Source organism: Pseudorca crassidens, chromosome 18, assembly GCF_039906515.1.
Source record: "Pseudorca crassidens isolate mPseCra1 chromosome 18, mPseCra1.hap1, whole genome shotgun sequence".
NCBI lineage: Eukaryota > Metazoa > Chordata > Mammalia > Artiodactyla > Delphinidae > Pseudorca > Pseudorca crassidens.
Window position 1 is genome coordinate 1,473,026 of NC_090313.1, and position 19,593 is coordinate 1,492,618.

At 46.4% G+C, this 19,593-nt stretch overlaps 2 protein-coding genes across 14 annotated transcripts in view; one reads left to right on the forward strand and one right to left on the reverse strand.

Annotated features, from left to right (window-relative positions):
• Positions 1–5,642, reverse strand: part of TMCO3 (transmembrane and coiled-coil domains 3) — a 31,438-nt gene extending 25,796 nt beyond the window's left edge. For 9 of the 11 annotated variants that reach the window (XM_067713077.1, XM_067713075.1, XM_067713072.1 and 6 more), the window contains exons 1-2: positions 5,439–5,498; positions 3,740–3,819 (exon numbers count right to left, since the gene is read on the reverse strand). Coding sequence is in view for 1 of the 11 variants with exons in the window: in XM_067713079.1 (XP_067569180.1) it covers positions 3,740–3,819; positions 5,439–5,511 (153 nt within the window). In the remaining 10 variants the exon portion in view is untranslated. Of the gene's footprint in view, positions 1–3,739; positions 3,820–5,438 lie in introns of all 11 variants that reach the window. The other 2 variants (XM_067713079.1, XM_067713071.1) reach the window with 2 other exon arrangements.
• A 96-nt stretch (positions 5,643–5,738) lies between these two features.
• ADPRHL1 (ADP-ribosylhydrolase like 1) overlaps positions 5,739–19,593 on the forward strand; it is a 46,709-nt gene continuing 32,854 nt past the window's right edge. For 2 of the 3 annotated variants that reach the window (XM_067713066.1, XM_067713065.1), the window contains exon 1: positions 14,714–14,776. The gene's annotated coding sequence lies outside the window, so the exon portion shown is untranslated. Of the gene's footprint in view, positions 5,921–11,534; positions 11,739–14,713; positions 14,777–19,593 lie in introns of those variants that run through there. The other variant, XM_067713067.1, reaches the window with a different exon arrangement.

Sequence of the window (19,593 nt, forward strand, 5' to 3'; positions counted from 1 at the left end):
CACACACACGAGTGCGTGCATGTGCCCTGGTGCACCCGGATCGGGCAGTGGGCTGTATCTCTCCCAGCTCCTGCTTATGATACAGTCTTGCAAGAGCTCCCGCTGGTGATACTGGGTGAAGGGTCTATAGGATTTCTCTGTATTTTCTGAATTTATCTAATTCTTTTATTTAATTATTGGAGTATAATTGCTTTACAACGTTGTGTTACTTTGTGCTGCACAATGAAGTGAATCAGCCAAATGTATACCTATATCCCCCCTACCTTGGACGTCCCTCCCACCCCCACCATCCCACCCTTCTAGGTCATCACAGACACCGCACTGAGCTCCCTGTGCTTTATAGCAGGTTCCCACTAGCTGTCTATTTCATACATGGTAGTGTATTTATGTCAAACCTAATCTCCCAATTCGTCCCACCCTCCCCTTCTCCCGCTGTGTCCACATGTCCGTTCTCTACATCTCTATTCCTGCCCTGCAAATAGGTTCATCTGTACCATTTTACTAGATTCCACATATCTGCATTAATATACGATACTTGTTTTTCTCTTTCTGGCTTGCTTCACTCTGTATGACAGACTCTAGGTCCATCCACATCTCTCAAAATGACCCAATTTCTTTCCTTCTTATGGCTGAGTAATATTCCATTGTATACATGTGCCACATCTTCTTTATCCAGTCATCTATCATTTGACATTTAGGTTGCTCCCGTGTCCTGGCTATTGCAAATAGTGCTCCAATGAATACTGTGGTACATGACTTTTTTTTTTTTTTTTTTTTTTTTTTTGCGGTACGCGGGCCTCTCACTGTTGTGGCCTCTCCCGTTGTGGAGCACAGGCTCCGGACGCACAGGCTCAGCGACCACGGCTCACAGGCCTAGCCTCTCTGCGGCATGTGGGATCTTCCCGGACCAGGGCTCAAACCCGTGTCCCCTGCATCGGCAGGCGGACTCTCAACCACTGCACCACCAGGGAAGCCCTACATGACTCTTTTTGAATTATGGTTTTCTCAGGGCATATGCCCAGTAGTGGGATTGCTAGGTCATATGGTAAGTCTATTTTTAGTTTTTTAAGGACCCTCCATACTGTTCTCCATAGTGGCTGTATCAATTTACATTCCCAGAAACAGTGCAAGAGGGTTGCCTTTTCTCCACACCCTCTCCAGGATTTATTGTTTGCAGATTTTTTGACGATGGCCATTCTGACCAGTGTGAGGTGATACCTCACTGTAGTTTTGATTTGCATTTCTCTAATGATTAGTGATGTTGAGCATCTTTTCATGTGTCTCTTGGCCATCTGTACGTCTTCTTTGGTGAAATGTCTATTTAGGTCTTCTGCCCATTTTTTAATTGGGTTGTTTGTTTTTTTGATATTGAGCTCCATGAGCTCTTTGTATATTTTGGAGATTAATCCTTTGTTCGTTGCTTCATTTGCAAATATTTTCTCCCATTCTGAGGGTTGTCTTTCCATCTTGTTTATGGTTTGCTGTGCAAAAGCTTTTAAGTTTCATTAGGTCCCATTTGTTTATTCTCGTTTTTATTTTCATTACTCTAGAAGGTGGGTCAAAAAAGATCTTGCTGTGGTTTATGTCAGAGTGTTTTTCTTATGTCTTCCTCTAAGAGTTTTATAGTGTCCGGTCTTAACATTTAGGTCTTTAATCCATTTTGAGTTTATTTTTCTGTATGGTGTTAGGTAGTGTTCTAATTTCATTCTTTCACAGGTAGCTGTCCAGTTTTCCCAGCACCACTTATTGGAGAGGCTGTCTTTCTCCATTGTATGTTCTTGCCTCCTTTGTCATAGATTAGATGACCATATGTGGTGGGTTTATCTCTGGGCTTTCTATCCTCTACTATTGATCTATATTTCTGTTTTTGTGCCAATACCACACTGTCTTGATTACTGTAGCTTTGTAGTATAGCCTGAAGTCAGCGAGCCTGATTCTTCCAGCTCTATTTTTTTCTCAAGATTGATTTGGCTATTTGGGGTCTTTTGTGTTTCCATACGAATTGTAAAATTTTTTGTTGTAATTCTATAAAGAATGCCATTGGTAATTTGACAGGGATTGCATTGAATCTGTATATTGCTTTGGCTAGCATAGTCATTTTCACAATAATGATTGTATATTTCTCCATCTGTTTATGTCATCTTTGATTTCTTTCATCGGTGTAAGTTTTCTGAGTACAGGTCTTTTACCTCCTTAGGTAGGTTTATTCCTAGGTATTTTATTCTTTTTGTTGCGATGGTGAATGAGACTGTTTCCTTAATTTCTCTTTCTGATTTTTCATTGTTAGTGTATAGGAATGCCAGAGATTTCTGTGCATTGATCTTGTATCCTGCAACCTTACCAAATTCATTGATAAGTTCTAGTAGTTTTCTGGTGGCATCTTCAGGATGTTCTATGTATATTCTATAGGAATTCTCTGTATTATTTTTTAAAACTTTATGTGACTCTATAATCATCTCAAAGTTTTTAAAACTCTATATAAGTGCTTCCTGTTTCCCACTACACCCTTACTGTGTGTAATGTGCACCGTTTACACTGCAGAGCATGGCAAACATGCCTATGACATTTTAATATTTTAAAGTAGGAAACGCCCTAAAACCAAAGGTTTTCAGTATGACTCAACTAAAGTGAAACCCAAGGTTACTTTTCATTTAGTGTGATAGCAAAAATCAATACTTTGAGCACAAACCTTCCCTCCTACAACTTTCTATTTATACATATTCCAATATTAATTAAAATATATCTCCCCAACTTTGCCAAATTTCTAGGAGGTTTTGCTTGTTTTTATAAAGGCAGAACAGGAATCCCAAAACTAACTTTAAAATCGATGAGATTATTTGATTAAGAAAAAAAATTTGTAATAAATGATTCAGAATAAAAAGGCATATGGGTTCATTATTAAGCCTACTCAAAAACAAAGAAACTTCCAATAATTTTACATAAAAAGTCCAAGATCTGGGGCTTCCCTGGTGGCGCAGTGGTTAAGAATCTGCCTGCCAATGCAGGGGACACAGGTTTGAGCCCTGGCCCAGGAAGATCCCACATGCTGCGGAGCAACTAAGCCCATGAGCCACAACTACCAAAGCCTGCGCGCCTAGAGCCCATGCTCCACAGCAAGAGAAGCCACCGCGATGAGAAGCCCGCACATCGCAACGAAGAGTAGCCCCCGCTCGCTGCAACTAGAGAAAGCTCGTGCGCAGCAGCACAGCAGCAAAGACTCAACACAGCCAAAAAAAAAATGTAAAAATAAAGTCCAAGGCCAGGTTTTTTCAGAGCAAAGTCACCAGGTTAAGATTTCTCTCTCGCCTCCACTCTGAGTTCTATCAAGACTGCAGGGTGTGCAGCACTCTCCTGGGACACCCGCTGCTGGACCACAGAGCCCTAGACCATTGCTGGAGGCCCTCCGGAGAATGGGGGGCGGGGAGGCAGCGTCCCTGTTTTTCTACTTTACACACTAGGCTAAAATAAAATGCGAGAACCTGGCAGCCCTGCCCCCCAGCCTCCTGCACACGTGTAGCCAGAGGCCCCTCCGTCTCTCTTCCTCAGGACCTTCCAGACCCACCACCTCAGTTTTAGCAGGTCCAACTGCTCAAAGTCAGTGTGGTTTATTGACAGCAGCCTCTGTCTGTGGGCAGAAGCCATCAGGACCAGGTGGGACACAGCTCCCGGGACAGCCCACCCTAGGGGCCGGCCGTCTACCCAGCTGAACCAAGACCCTAAAGGGGGGAGGGTGGCTGACCTGGTATGGGAGCTCCAGGCAGGAATTCCAGAGCGAGCCGCTTGGATGGGGCAGGATCAGGGTTAGCGGGTGCAGGGCCTCTGGAAAAAGGAAAGCAGGAGGGTTGTTTGCAGTGTCTCTTCCTGATGCCACCAGAACTTCCAGGCCAGGCACAAAACGGGAAACAAAGGGGGGAACTTGTGGAAAGATCCAAGGAAGCAAAGAAACCCCCAGTGGAAGCGATCTACCTCAATGTAATCTGTGGAGGAGTTTACCTGAAAAGCCTATTTTACACTTTAACAAGTTAGATGACGTAAAGTCTATTTCTTAAAAGATAAAGCACTTATAAGCACTTATAAGCACTTACAATACAATTTATGGTTCACTTCTAATCAGTAAAATGGGAGAATGAGTTAAAAAAAGGGGGAGAGGAAGGAAAGAAGAAAATTCTTACGGACAATAAAAAGTTTTAAAGTATTTAATGTTAATTAAACTGTACAAAAACCCAGTATTCCGTTAATAATCCAATCACTGAGACACTGTCTTTTCAAAAATTTATATTATAAAAGAAATTTGGGACCAGTAAGACAGTATGCCGCTCTGGCCGAAAAAATGATCAGAAAAACGTATAAAAAGGCTGTGAACTCAGTTAACGTTATTCGCCATCCGGTTCCCCCGGCCAGCCATGGGGTGCCGGGCGCACACAGCGCAGCCCGAGGGGAGCGCAGACCCAGGACGGAATGAGGCCTGGCGCTTTGGGAAAACAGGCCCTTCGGAGGTTACACTCTAGGAAGAACATTTACAGACCGGATCCTTGCATCTTCCCACCCTCAGGAAAGCGCTAGAGTCATTCACGGGATACTTGTCCCCGTGACAGGCAGCGACCCTCCACGAGGCCCCCCTCCTCGTAGCGGCTCCCCGGAGCTGGATGACGGGCTGTCCCCGAATCACGCGGAAACTCGGGGCTCACGTCGTGCGTCCTTTTCCCAGGGGACCTGGAACCTGGCGGGGCCGCCTGACACCTGGACGACACCGTGAACGGGGACCACGGGTGAGGTCCGAAGGGAACCAGGGAGCGGCTCGCAGAGCCAGGACCCCCAGGGGCTCGTGGAGCGGCGGCTCCTCCGCAGATCTGACCCGAGGATCAGGCACCGGGAGAGTGTAGACTGTCCAACCGAGTGGCCCGCGGTGTCTGAAGCCTCGCCAGCTCCCGCCCGCACCCCCATCGGCCCTCCCCGCAACCCCGGGGCCGCCGCCAGGTGCGGGGTCCGGTAAAGGGTGCTCTGGTGCAGCACCGCTCTCGGCGCAAAGCCCGGAGGAGGAGAGAGCGGGCGGGGGCTGAGTGAGGCCGAGAGGACGGAACCTCGGGAGAAGGCGGGAGAGACCCCTGGAAAGGAGGAGGGGAGACCTCTAGGGAGAGGAAGGAGAGACCAGACACCGCCCCCCAGGGAGGGGGAGAAGACATCCTCGGGAAGGGGAGACCCCCGGAGAGGGGAGACCCGGGAGGGGGATGGGAGACCAGACTCCCGGGGAGGGGGAGAAGGAACCCCCAGGAAGAGTAGACCTTGGGAGGAGAGACCCCGAGGGGAGACCAGACCCCGGGGAGGAGAAGAACTAACACCCACGGGAAGGGGAGACCCCAGGGGAAGGGAGGGGAGGAGAGGGAAGCCCCGAGGGCCACACTTCAGGCCGGACCCGGGGCCCCGCGCCGAACGCTCACCTAGACGTTCCGGCCGCGCCGCGTCCCGGGCCCGGCTTTCCAGAGGGGAAGACCTTATCCGGCTTATCCGCATCCCTTTCCGGGAGGCGGGGCCGCCCCCGGGGCGGGGACGAGGACGGGGACGAGGTCGGGCACGGGGAGGGCCCAGGAGGCCCGCAGTGCTCTCTCGAACGCCCTCTGAGCCGACGCGGCTCAAAGGCAGTCGCGGCCCCTTTAAGGAGGCGGGGTGTGGGTTCCGTCCACCCCAGGGCGGCGCGGTGCACGCCGGGAGTCGGAGGCGCCGCGGGGCCTGCATCCCGGCGGCCCCGGGCGGCGCAGTGCACGCCGGGAATTGGAGTCCCGCCGGCCCGGCCTGACCTGTTGCTGCCTCCCTGGGCGGGTGTCCCGGGGGCTGAGGACAGGGACGGGGATGGCGCGGCCGGGCCGGGGCGCCTGCGCAGACGGCCAGGGCCGGCGACAAGCTGGGGAGCGCGGGGAGTATGGTAGGTGGCCCGCGGCTCGCCTTCCTCTCGGCTGCTCCCGGGCATCCGGGGCTGGGGGGCGGCGAGGCGCTGCTGGGGCCGAGGGTTGGGGTTGGAGGTCGTGGGTCGGGGACTGGCGGTCGGGGCCCAGGGCCGGGCGCGGAGTCCTTAAGCGCGGCGGGGAGCACGCAGGTGGGACCGGACCGGTGACCCAAGTGCGGCGGTGCTGCTTGACGAGACGGAGGCACAGAGCGGGCCGGGGACTCCGAGCACTGCCTCCTCGGGAGCGCGAGCAGCCGGGTGACCCCGGAGGGAGGACGTTCCGGGCAGGCGGGCGTCCTGCCGGGAGATGCGGTGGACCGGATCGCGCCTGAGCCTTGCCGGTGGTTCAGAGCGGCCGGAACGTGGACTTCAGGGTCGAGAATGGCAGGGCTCCCGAGCAGGGTCTCGTGTTCCCCGCCGAGGAGGGCAGAGTCTCCCAGGAGAGAGCGGGAGCCTGGAAGGTCTTTGAGGAGGGGTGTGTGCGAAGCGATCGCCTTTTGTCCGGAGAACAGGACTTGGATGGGAGGGGGTCAGGACTGCGGGTCGGGGAGGCCAGCTAGGAAGCGGCGGTAATAGCTCGGTAAGAAGAGAAGACTTGAACGAAGACTGTCGGTAGGAACAAGGGGCATGAGAGGAGGGAAGGGTGGGGAATTTCACAGAGCCGTTCAGAAAAGGAGCTAAAGGAGAGGAAGGGCTGTGCAGGCCTGGCTGGGGCGTCTGAGCAGACGGTCATGGTATTGACCAAACTAGGGATTGTAGAAGGAAACGCAGGTTTGTACGGAAAGATGATGCTGTGAGGAGGGGGAGATAGCGGGATCTAGTTGGTTAGAGACGTAGATCTGGAGACCAGGAGAGGGCGGGCTTTCTGGAAACGTACAGTTACTTTGAAACGTCGTGGAAACCATGGTAGTTGAAGGGTTTCAGTGTTCATTCAGTACATTCAGTGGCTTCTGCGTGCAAGCGAGGTGGTGTGCAAGGTGCCGGGGCTTCGACGCTGAGCAAGCAGACGTGGGTTTGGTACTGATGGAGACGATGTCCCAGCAGGAGAGACGGGCACTGAACACGCAGCTACATTATTATAGCTGGGATAAGTGCCAGGGAGAGGCACCGGTTCCAGGCACCCGCAGCGTGGGGTGTGGGGTGTCAGATGCCCAGCCAGTGAAGGCTTGACCGCGGCAGCACGGTGTGAGCTGAGCTGAACTCTCGAGAATGAGTGGGAGTCGGGCAGCCAGATGTGCGCGGCGCACGTGTGGGGTGGGAGGGACAGGAATGGGAAGAGGGCCCCGCGGAGCGCAGAGAGCCAGGGAGCAGCCGCGGCGGGAGGCTGTGATGGGCACTCATCTGGTCACAGGGAGGAATGGCAGCCTTTGTCCTCGTGGTAGTGGGAGGCCGGGGAGAGGCTTTCAGGCCGGAGAGAGAGGGTCCAGGAGGAATGTGCCAGGAAGAGGGGAGGCGTGAGAACCAACCTTCTGCGTGGGAAGAGCAGGCAAGAAAGCAGATGGAGAAGCGCCGGTCAGAGGAACGTGAGGGCTCGAGAAGGTCGTCCCCGCCTGCTGTACCTGAAACCGTCAAGGCGACTGAACTGATGGCACGAACTGGGTCAGTGTGGTTGCCCTGGCAGCCCCTTGTAAGTTGACCCTAAGAGGAGATTTTGTTGTATTCAGTGTCTCTGGAAGGGCATTTTAAGGATAACATTTTCATTTTGTATGTGGTCAGTTTTGGTGCCCAGATCACATGGGTGATTTTTTATAAGGTCACAATTAAAATGTTTGAGACTTTTTCCAGAGGTAGAGAATTTATCTGATGTTTTTCCTGGATTGTCCAGATTTTTTTTTTTTTTTTTTTTTTTTTTTTTGCTGTACGCGGGCCTCTCACTGCTGTGCCCTCTCCCGTTGCGGAGCACAGGCCCCGGACGTGCAGGCCCAGCGGCCATGGCTCACGGGCCCAGCCGCTCCACAGCATGTGGGATCTTCCCGGACCGGGGCGCGAACCCGCGTCCCCTGCATCGGCAGACGGACTCTCAACCACTGCGCCACCAGGGAAGCCCATGGGTCCCTTTTTTTACAAATTGCAACTTGAAGCTCTTTGTTCCTTTTGGGCATGAAGCACATATAGTGTTTAGATTTAGCTCTTGGTTGTTGTTCTAATCACCGTAGGGGTAACATTGAATCATTGGAACCTTACTGACCATCCCCTCCCCTTTCATCCTGGCCAGAGACCTGCTCTGGGCTCGGCTTGGACCCACGGCTGCGGTTGCTCATGCAGAACCGGCACCTTTGTGCCACTTCGCGGTTCCGGGGGTAGGATCTGTCTTGGGATAGACAGGTCCTGCCACCTGGAATAGATTGATCATCTGCACTTCCCCCACTCTGTAACTCACGCGGTGACAATTCAGAGCGCTCTGGGTGGCCTGGGGCCACGTGCTCCTCCTGCCTCCCTCCTCCTAGGCTTCCCGGAAAGCGCTCCCCGTTATACTGTCGTGTAGCCGCTTGGCCGCGGTTTAGGAGGGGCTGCGGGAGGCTGCTGTCAGGAGAGGGACCTCGAGATGGGACCTCGTCCTGTCCTCCAGGTGCTGGGCAGCGTCTCCTTGGCGGGGATCTGCCGACTGAATGGTTGTCACCTGAGCAACCGTTGCTCTGTTGGCTCATCTTGGAGAGTCTCAGGGTGCTAAGGTGGATTCTTTTGAGGTGGAATCACGTAACATAAAGTTAACTGTTTCGAAGTGTACAGTCCAGTGGTGCGTAGGACCTTCACCGCGTTGTGCTACCGCTGCCTGTGTCTAGTTCCAGAACACTTTCATCCCCCGAAGGAAGGCCCACACCTGTCAGCAGTCCCTCCCACGCCTCCCTCCCCCAGCCCCTGGCCACACCGCCCGCCCTCCGTCTCAGGACTTGCCTGTGCTGCACGTTTCACGCGAATGGAACCTCACAGCGTGTGACCGTTTGTGTCCGACTTCCTTTGCTCAGCATAATGTTTCCGAGGCCCACCCACATCGTAGCATATATCAGTACTCCATGAATTTCATTGTATGTATGTACCGCATTCTGCCTTCACAAGCCTGACAGAATGTTAAAATCTAGCATTGACCGCAGTTTCCGTAGTGAACATGTCATGGGTCTTCTGAACGGTGCACCATTTTGGGGTCGAACACCTGTCACTGTCTTAAGGTGTCTGAGGTAAGCCTTGGCTTTGCCCACCTCCCTTGGGGAAGCCATCGGTGTCATCAAAGATGCCAGCATTGTCTTTTGTCAGTTTACTGTCAAAGCCTTTGGCATCTGACCGCACTGAGCAAAATTTAATCTTCCCAGAGAACAGAACCTTGAACTCTTTGGTTTTTCTCAAAGGCTCAATTTCAGGAAATAAGGTAGAGAATATGCACTCTACGTGTGCCCCTGGAACCCGGACTGTAGGCTGCAGTCGCTGGGTAGCTGCGGGTTTGTAAACGCAGCCGCGTGGAGCACAGTTCGCCCACCTGTCTGCGCGGTGCTCTCACTGCAGCAGAGACCAGCACCTCCTGACCTAGCTCCGGGGTTCTTAGCCCGAGTTCCACCTTCCCCCAGCCTCTGAGAAGCCAGGATGGTCCTAAAAGGTCCATGAAAACCCTGCATTTCTGTGCCAAACCATATGCCCACGTGTGTACCGCATACGTTTTCCAGGAGAAAGGATCCATGCTGTCATCAGATTCCAGAAGGGACCCAGGACCCCAAATGGTCAACAGTCATTGTTCTAAGTAGCCAAAATATTAATTCCCTGGGTTACTCTAGATCAGTGTTTCTCAAACTTCTAAGTCCCAGGCCCCCTATACACTTTAAAAAATTATTGGGATTGTAGCCATTGGTATTTACCATATTAGAAATTAAAATGGAAAGTTTAAAAATATCTGTGTTTAAAAATAACAATAGTAAACCCGTTATATATTCACATTACATTTTTGCAAACATCTTTAATCAAAGTTAGGTTCTCCAATCTTCTGTGTTCAGTCTGTTGTGATGTCGCCAGTCAGGCAGCCTCTGGAAGCCTCTGCTATACCCCAGTGAGAGTGAGAAAGTGGGTAACGGCTGGAGGCACTTGGAGATACTCTTGTGACCGTGGAACCCCTGAAAGGTCTTAGGCCCCCGGTGTCCCCAGCCACACTTGGAGAGCAGTGTGTGTGGACTGCAGTGGCGTAACTTCTGCTCCGTTGTCCCCTGCTCTTCTGGCACCAGCAGGCACTGAGGGAGGCCTTAGCAAAAAGCGTTGCAAGCTTGCTCTGCTGTTCACTGGTGGCATTTGGTGAGGAGCTGGTCTGGTACAAAGGGGACATTTCATGTCTCCAATTCCTTCCAGTCTCAGCGCCAGGAGGGGCCACTGGGCCACTGGTGGGTCTTTAAATCTTATGAAAATAGATTTTCCTAACTAATCCTCTTTTCTTCTTTACGTTGGCAACTGAGAAGCTCAGAGCCTAATTTTCAGCTCACTTTCAACTCATATATATGGTGTGCGTGTCTGTGTCTTATCTCTGGCTTTCTTATTTTCCTTATTTCCTCTGCTTGATTTCCTCATCTACAGTTTGTTTTCCAGTTACATATTTCTGTAAATTATAATTTATTCTGTGTGCTTCTATAAACTCATCTTTTTTTTGAACAAGACTGAGTATAAATCATTTTAAGTAAAACTTTTCCCCTTATCATATTATTGTGTAAAGTGTCTTTTAAAGTATTAGCACCCAGTAGACTACAGAGTCTGTTTTGATTTACAGAAATTAATGAATGACTGTCATTTCTGCTGTTGTTTTCATCAGGCTACCTTGGATAAATAAAACCTTAACCATCCGATACCTGGAAACATGAAAATGCCATTCGGTTTCATTACATGCTACATATAGTACTGTTACATGGCGGTTTTGTTACTTACTACCTACCGACAGCCTCTGCCCTGTCTTTCCGTCTTATTTCTGTCTCATGTACACAGTCGTTCTCATTGTTAGTATCATCTTCATCTAACCATAACAGGCTTTTTGCGCTGGTTCTGGAACTTGTATAAGTTATTTTTCACACAATTCTTTGTTATGTGTGTTTGTTTTCATCAGCGTTCTGCTAATTTTAAACGGAGAAAAACTTAAAATAATGATGTTTCCAACCATGAGGTCCTCCTCCTGGCCATTAGGGCCTGAAATTAATTGAAGCCAAGGAGGACCCCCAGGTGGGCAGTGGTGATGTGGTCAGGCCTCGGGTTAGCTGCATTTCATCAGGGGTACATATGTGTTATAAAGAGGAATTTCACTGAGACTTAGAAAAAAATTAACATCCTACTTCTTGCAAAGTGAACCAGATAGAGATCAAAATGTATTTTGTATAAAACATTGATTCTTCTAATTCGGGGGAGATGAGACTTTGTATATTTGTTACTGTGTAGATGCTGTCGTTTGAATTTTCAGAAGGCTGTGCAGTCTTTTTAACTGATGAAAAACAAGGCTTTGTCTTCCTGTAATTCTGAAGTGAAGTCCGGTCACCAAAGGAAAAGTTAAGTCCAGTTACAATATAGGAGTTAGTGATAGAGCTGAAACAGCTCTCTGGACTGGCCTCATTGGCTTTCCTGCTTTTGCTTCCCACAGCATAAGCTTAAATCATCTCAGAAGGACGAGGTCCTCCAGCTCGCGGCACTCAGGCTGGTGAGAGACCTGCCATCCGGCGCTCAGCCCAAAGTGAGTGGAAACTGGACGCGCCACAGACAGCTTCTTCCAGAACCTGGCCTCGTTCCACAAGGACTCCATGTGAACCTCCGTGGACAGGAAGACGCTGGAGCCGCTGTATAACTGGTACAAAGGGAGGGGCGCAGTGGCGAGTGCGTGCGTCTCCAGGGAGCAGGGTGACTGTGCTGGAGTCTCCGTGCTGCGTCCCAGGGCCCCCGACGTGCATTCCCTTCCCGTGCAGATGTTCAGCTGCACAAAAGTCTGAGGACTGATGAGCAGCGAGCCCTCCTGCACGTGGCCTGGGCGGAGGCTCGTGTGCCCACGGTCGGCTGCGCACGGTCACTGCTCGGAGGCTTGGTGTCCAGGCCAGGTGGCTACACTCGTTAAGACAGTACTTCTCCCCAGCACTTGCACGTAGGCAGGGATACGTGGTGAGAAGGCCATTCCAGAACGATACCGACTCGTAAGAGTAATTCTGACGCGAGGGTACAGGTATCCTGCCCTTAACACCGTGTGCTGGTGTTGGAGCCCTGGAACAGCTCCAGCTGCAGAAGCTTCTGGAAAAACTCTTGGCAAAAAAACCTGTGTGTTGTCAGCTGGGGACAGTTGTTATTTTCATTGAAATTGGCACTTAGAATGGAGCTTTCCCTATCAAAATGCAGTCATGCGGCAAAAATAAGTCTGCGTGATGAGTCTGTGCAGATCCAGGCTGCTCAGCAGGCTCTAGATTCCACATCAAATGTCAGGTCTGTGCTGTAATGGGAGAGGCGGCAACGATTCAAGAGCTGATTTTTTTTCTTTCTAGCAGTTTCTAAGGTTAATCTTATCTTTCCAAAACTTAAAAAATAAAATCCCTCATTTAAACAAGTATTAACACAAACAGAGTAACTAACTCCCTTGGCTTTAAGTTCTTGTTTATTTATTATTTTCATTTTTCACTTTTGAAAATACTGTGTATAATCTGTCTATCTAGATCCAACAAATCAATTGAAAATTGCATTCCATTAAAAAAAAAAATCTTGGTTCAGAAACATGTTCTGTGGTTTAAAAAACAGATTTGTACTTGTTGTAGTTCTCCAAAAATGAACATTGTTTTCAGTGTGCTTTAAATTTTTTTGGCTAAGTTAATTACTGAGCTAATTTTGTAAGTCATATGCTATGCAGATTCTAAAAGTTATTCAGATATGTGCAGCTGCCTTTGGAAAAATATTTTTATGTGAAAATTATCTTTAGTCTTTAAGCTTCATCCCTCATCATTTAATTTTATTCATGCAATTCTAGTCATTTAAAGTAGACATATGGTACAGTCATTCTGGCCCCTAAACATAGATGTATAGTTCAAAGCCAATTGACAAATAGAACAACTGTTGTTAAACGATGGATACAAATGAATGAGTGCTTCCAGACTACTTTAAAGCATTCTAAATTATTATATGTGAAGTTTATCAGGACGGTTATTAGGTGAGGGCATCGTAGACCCATTTTTCTGTTATCCTGAAGGTCTGTTGTGTTAGGAGCGCAGGCTTGAGTCAGGAGGTGTGTGGGAACCTCTGTCCTATGAGCCCACGGCGGCAGGTTCTCACGGACACAGGAGCGTAGAGTTGGAAGGGTCTGTGATTTTGCTCATTTAAGGTAGGTCAGCAGTTCTTCTTTGGTAACAACATATGTATATATAAACGTGGCGTTGAGCACTTAAGAGTTCGATCTCGTGTGATGGAAGAAGAGTTTGTTGCACTTAACCTTCCTTTGCGGGAAGGTGCCGCGGGCCTGCTTCTCCCACCTTCTACGGCAGCAGGTGGTCTGTCATTGTGATGCCGGTCAGGAGACACAGGCTGAGGTCACAGGACCTCGCTTGGTGAGGCCTTGCTGATTCTTTTGATGGATTTCACGGTTTGATTTTCCCATGGAGAAATGCTAAGTTCCTTAATTTTATGTCTAAACTAGAAATTGCCGGGGGGGGGGGGATGGGGGGGCGGGGGGAGCCTGAATTTCTAAGCTGTTAAACGTGGATGCATAAACTAAACAACTGAAGAATGAGTATTGTGCAGTAGTATTAGCACTGTAGCTAATGAAATCACTTTTAAAAGAAAATCATCTTTCTTTTGCTTTGACAAGGTGGTGATAAAAACTTAAAATATTTTGAATGCTTTACAGTGTTTTTCGTCGCAGTTTGCCTTTGGGCAAGGTAAAATTCTGTAAACTTGAAATTTTATTTTACTTTAGGGAGATTAATTAATTTTTTCTTAATGATGAAGTCTTCAAAGAAGTTTCAATGATTTTCCCCCCCCTAAAAACCCAGGAACCTAGATTTTAAAAATAAAGAGTATTTTCTGGATAAATCATTATTTATTGCTATTTCTTTCACATATGGTAGAAAATTGCAGTGCATTGATAGATGTATTTGAAACACACTTGCCAAAACTATGTAGTAGAGGTATGATTCTTACCACCCATTTTAGTAATGCTTTTCAAAATATCCAAATTTTTAACTTCTTTTCCCCTTAACTTTAACTACAGACCCACAAGATGAAAATAAAATTGGAATTGATGGAATTCAGAAGTTTTGTGATGATTTAAGCCTAGATTTAAGCCTAGTATCACTGTTTTGGGTATAGTGTGGAAATTCAGGGCCGCGACTCTATGTGAATTTAGCAAAAAGAATTTGTAGATGGCATGACAGAGCTTGGGTAAGTAAATTGGTCTCAGTTTAAACTTTTTCAGAAAGGGAAGTTCTTTCAACATTAATCATGTTTCAGCAACCTGTAAACTTCGTATCAATTTATGTCCCTTGAATAGTTTACAAATTTCTGATGCATTTGTACTGTTAAACCTTTGGTTTTCTTTTAAATTCCAGCTAAAGTTTTGTTCAGTGTTTTTATTCAGATTAATTTCTTTTGCAACACTTTCTCCTTTTAATTTTTTTCCTTCCAGTTTTGAATTGACGGTAGACATCCAGGTGTTTTTGCTGGTTTGTTTTCAGCCATTTAATTTATCTCATAATACTGTGTGCTCCATGTATAATTTGTTGTGTTGCTGTATTAAGCATTAATAAAATGTCATTCTGTCTTTTTGCTTGTAACACCTCCCTGTTCTACCTACAGGGTTGGGATAAAAGCTTCATCCATACCGTAACGTGTTTCTGACTTGCTGGATGAGTCGGAGAGGTAAATGAAAGTACATAAACTTCTTCTAATCACTGAGCTTATTACTGTTTCAGGAGGTGTGTAAAAACTGACTTGCTGCTACTCTGATAGCTCAGTGTTGGCAACCTAAACTCACTTATTTTTAGCTCCGGAAGGAGCTCAAAAGCCTTAAGTAAACATGTTCTGAGGCTGTGCTGACAGCGTGCTTGTTTTCACTAAACCCATGTGTCTGTTGTGACGTTAAACTCTATGAGACTTTATTTCTCATATCTCACCACATTCCTGGTATTGAATAAAGCCAACGAAACGAAAGGTATCATTGTAACAATTTGTAACAGCGTATGTGTTCTGCGTTCTTTTCACCTAGGAAAGCCTAGATGAGTTACCAGTAGTTTTAGAATAGGAAAGACCTCTTAAAGAAGCGTTCCATTGGCATTGGACTACAGGTTGTTCCGCCTGTTAAAGTCTCCCCAAAATGGGACATTTTGGAAACAAGTGCTTCTTATAGAGACAGTTGATGGCATTTCTTAGACGTTGTCTAGAAATATGCTGTACAAGTAAAAATTTCTTTTTTTTTGGCAGTAGGCTGGCCTCTCACTGCTGTGGCCTCTCCCGTTGCGGAGCACAGGCTCCGGACGTGCAGGCCCAGCGGCCATGGCTCACGGGCCCAGCCGCTCCGCGGCATGTGGGATCTTCCCGGACCGGGGCACGAACCCGTGTCCCCTGCATCGGCAGGCGGACTCTCAACCACTGCGCCACCAGGGAAGCCCACAAGTAAAATTTTTAAATTCCTATTATCCTATAAAGTATCATAAATTAAAAAGTATATTTTAAAGATTTTGAGAGTGAATCTTCCCAAAATGTTTTAGATCATCTCATGCCCTCTTACCTGGAGTACACAGAACATAACTTTAGCTTACAAGTTAATGATGGTTGGTGGACTGCTCGCTCTCTACACCGCAAGGAGCAGTTAAAGGTGAAACTATTTTTCAAAATATTAAAAGTATTATGAATGTATTAGTGAGCTGTATTGTGGAGATAGCCTTGTTTTTAGAGATGTGAAGGACTTTGCTTCTAGTCTGAACAGCACTAACCTCTAGAAACGCTTTGGCTTTCGTGTCTGCTCTGCTGTGATTCCTCCACATGTCGTCCTGCCTGCTAACTCCTGACTGGTGAGAACACCTGCCTTTAACAGGTAATTCTACATCCTTTCTTGGGGCTGCAGGATTCTTAGGTAAACTGAATAAACTTTATGAAATACCTTGACATCTTTTTAAAGACAAAACACTGTCTGTGTGGATCTTCTCTCTTGTATTCCGTGGGTCTTTTTATCTGTCTTTAACCCAACACCACGTATTCTTAATTGCTGTAGCCTTAGAGTAAGTCTTGAAATGAATTAGTGAAGTCTTACTACTTTGTTCATCTACTGCAAGATTGTTAGTCAGCTTTTATTATTTCAATGGGGGAAAAAAGAGCCTTGTCAACAAATGATGCCAAAACAGCTGGGTAAAGGTGAAAAAATTTAACCTCGGTCCCTCTTTCATATCATATATAAAAATTAATTGGGGCTAGATTGTAGACCTGTACAAGATACTGACAACCATAAAGTTTTAGACATTAAGAGACTATCTTTGTAACCTTGGGTTAAGCAACACTTTTTCAGGGAAGACATAAAATGCACTAGCCATAAGGAAAAAATTGATAAACCGGACTCCATCAAAGTTAAAAACTTCTGCTTATCAAAAGATGCTTTTAGGAAAATGAAAAGGGTAAAACAGTGGGAAAATATTTGTTCGCTCTTTGTATATATTATAATGACTATAAAAACAGTAGGAGAATTATAATTTATATATAATTCCTAAATAAGAGAGCAAGGAGTAAAGTTATTTTAAAATTCAATCCAAAAGAATCCAAGAAAAAAAAAGCACACAAGGAAAATTAGTTTATGGCAGGACAAATAGCACATGATAAAATGGAGGATTTAAGCCTGAAAATGTCAGCACTTACATAACTATATTAAGTGTAAGTGACTTAAATGTTAGATGGATTGTTTAAGATCAACTACCGTGGGGCTTCCCTGGTGGTGCAGTGGATAAGAATCCGCCTGCCAATGCAGGGGACATGGGTTTGAGCCCTGGTCCGGGAAGATCCCACATGCCTCGGAGCAACTAAGCCCATGCGCCACAACTACTGAGCCTGCGCTCTAGAACCCGCGAGCCACAACTACTGAAGCCCACGTGCCACAAATACTGAAGCCCACATGCCTAGAGCCCGTGCTCTGCAACAATAGAAGCCACCGCAATGAGAAGCCTGCGCACCGAAACGAATAGTAGCCCCTGCTTGCTGCAACTAGAGAAAGCCCGTGCGCAGCAACGAAAACCCAACGCAGCCAAAAATAAATAAATAAAATTAAACATTTTTTTTAAAAAAGTCAACTACCATGTGTACTGTCTACAGTAGATACAACTAAGACATAAGGGCACAGAACAATTTGAAGGACAGAAGCTGATACATTATGCAAACGTTAACCAAAAAAAGGCTGACGTGGCTGTTAATATTAAAACAAACTTTGAAGCAAATAGTAATTCTAGAGATAATGAAGGGCATATCCTTTTCTTTTTTTTTTTTTTTTTTTTTTTTTTGAAAAAATAAAAGGTGCTTTATTCAGGAAGCCAGCAACCTGGGAAGATGGTGGACTAGTGTCCTCAGACCATCTCCAAGTTGCTGGTTAGGGAACAAAGATTTTAAAAGGGAGTCTCAGGTGTATACAGGCTGGGAGGGGGGGCTACATGCAGAACAGCACAGTCAGCTCCAATAATCATCTCAAACTGGTCCTGCAATGGTCTGGTCAGCATCATCTCCATGGTTTTATGCACATTAATCTTCTATTCCAGGGTGCGTCTGCTTGCACCTTCTTAAGGCCCTGGAATTCTGTGTTCCTGGTCATTTTCAGCTGTGGATGCACATCCCCTGAGTTCTCAGTTCCCCCAACTCCAGCCCAAGGCAGGCAGAGCAGGATGGTATTTAGCAATGGGTATCACATTTCCAGAAGACCTCACATCATGTCTCAACTAGAGACATTTTGACAAAGAGGAACCAACCAGCATATACATGGAGGAGACAACAAGGAGGGGAAAGTTATGTGTTAATGAATTAAAGAGCAGAGGAGAGGGGGAAGGAAGGAAGGAAGGAGGGAAGGAAGCGAGGAGGGAGGGAAAGAAGGAAGGAGGGAGGGAGGGAGGGATGGAGGAAAGAAGGAGAAGCAGGAGAGGAAGGGAGGGAGGGAGGGGGAATCTGAAGGACATTTCTTAATGATAAAAGTTTTATTTCACCAAGAGGGTAATAGTTTATTTAAAGCAGAAGTTAACACTCTAAAGAGAAAGAGACAAACTACAAGCAAAGTGGGGAATTCTCACATCTTACCAACTGGTAGAATAAGTAGATGAAAAATCAGTAAGGAAATAGAAGATTTGGAAAAGGAGATAGAACTTTGCCCTTGATGTTGAAGAATACATATTCTTTTCAAAAAGAGATAGAACATTTATAAACATTGACCATAAACTGGGCCGTAAAGTAAGTTGAACAAATTTCAAAGACTTGAAATGATACAGAGCACGTTTTCTGACCACAATAGAATTAAACGAGGAATATAACAAAAAGATAGATTGAAATAAGTGTGGATATTACACCTCTGAATAACCCTTGGGTTGAGAAAAGTTACAGTGGAAATTAGAAAGTATTTTGAATGATAAAACACTGCATATGAAAACTTGCAGGATTCAGCTTCTTAAATGCATATTTTAGAAAGAAAAGTTGAAAATCAGTAAGGAAAGCATCCATCTTAACAAGTAGAGAAAAGAGCAGGAAGTTAGAGTGTTGACAGAAGGAATTAATTCTTTTAAACAGGCAGTCATTTCATGAAATTTTTTAAAAGTTGTAAGTAGAAAGGATTTGTAAAGCCAAAAGCTTGTTATGTGAACACTTATAAAGTAATGAATAACAAATAACCAATATAGAATGAAAGGGGGACATCACTATAGATCCTACAGATTAAAGGATGAGAGTATTATGAACAACTTTATGTTAGTAAATTTGAAAACCTGAATGAAATAGAGATGTTCTTTTAAAAATGACAACTTACTGAAATGGACACATGAAGAAATAGTTCCATAACTCTTACAGAGTCTAAACCCATAATTTAAAATCTTTTCAAAGAGAAAACTCTTGGCCAGAATTGGTTCACTGGCACATTCTACCAAGCTTTTAATAAAGAGAATAGCACCAATTTCACACCACCTCTTCCAGAGACTAGTACAGGAAGAAACACTCCGCAATATGTTTTGAGGCCAGCACAACCTAGATAATAAGGCCTAGAGAGGACATTTTGAGAATGGAAAATTAGAGACCACTCCCAGTCATAAGAATCAAAAGATGCTTATGATGAACATAAGATCCAAAAATCCTAAACAAATTTTCAGCAAAATAAATTAAGCCCCCAAAACAAATCAACCAAAACACCAGGCTAATTTGTCATGACAACGTTTGTTGTAGTCCAGGAATGCGAGATTTTTTTAACATTACAAAGTAGATCAATGTAATTGATCACAGTAACAGAAAAGTGAGGGGGTGGATATTGTCTCAGAGCATAACATGGGACTTTTCAAGCTACAGTAATTAAGAGCACATGACATTGGGGGCCAGATTAGATGAATAGGCCCGTGGAGCAGAATGGAGAGCCCAGAAACATCCGTGTTTACAGGAACACTTGATTTATGGGAAAGGTGGCCCTTTGGAGAAGCGGAGAAGGGACAGCTTTTCAGCAGATGGTCCTGGGAGAA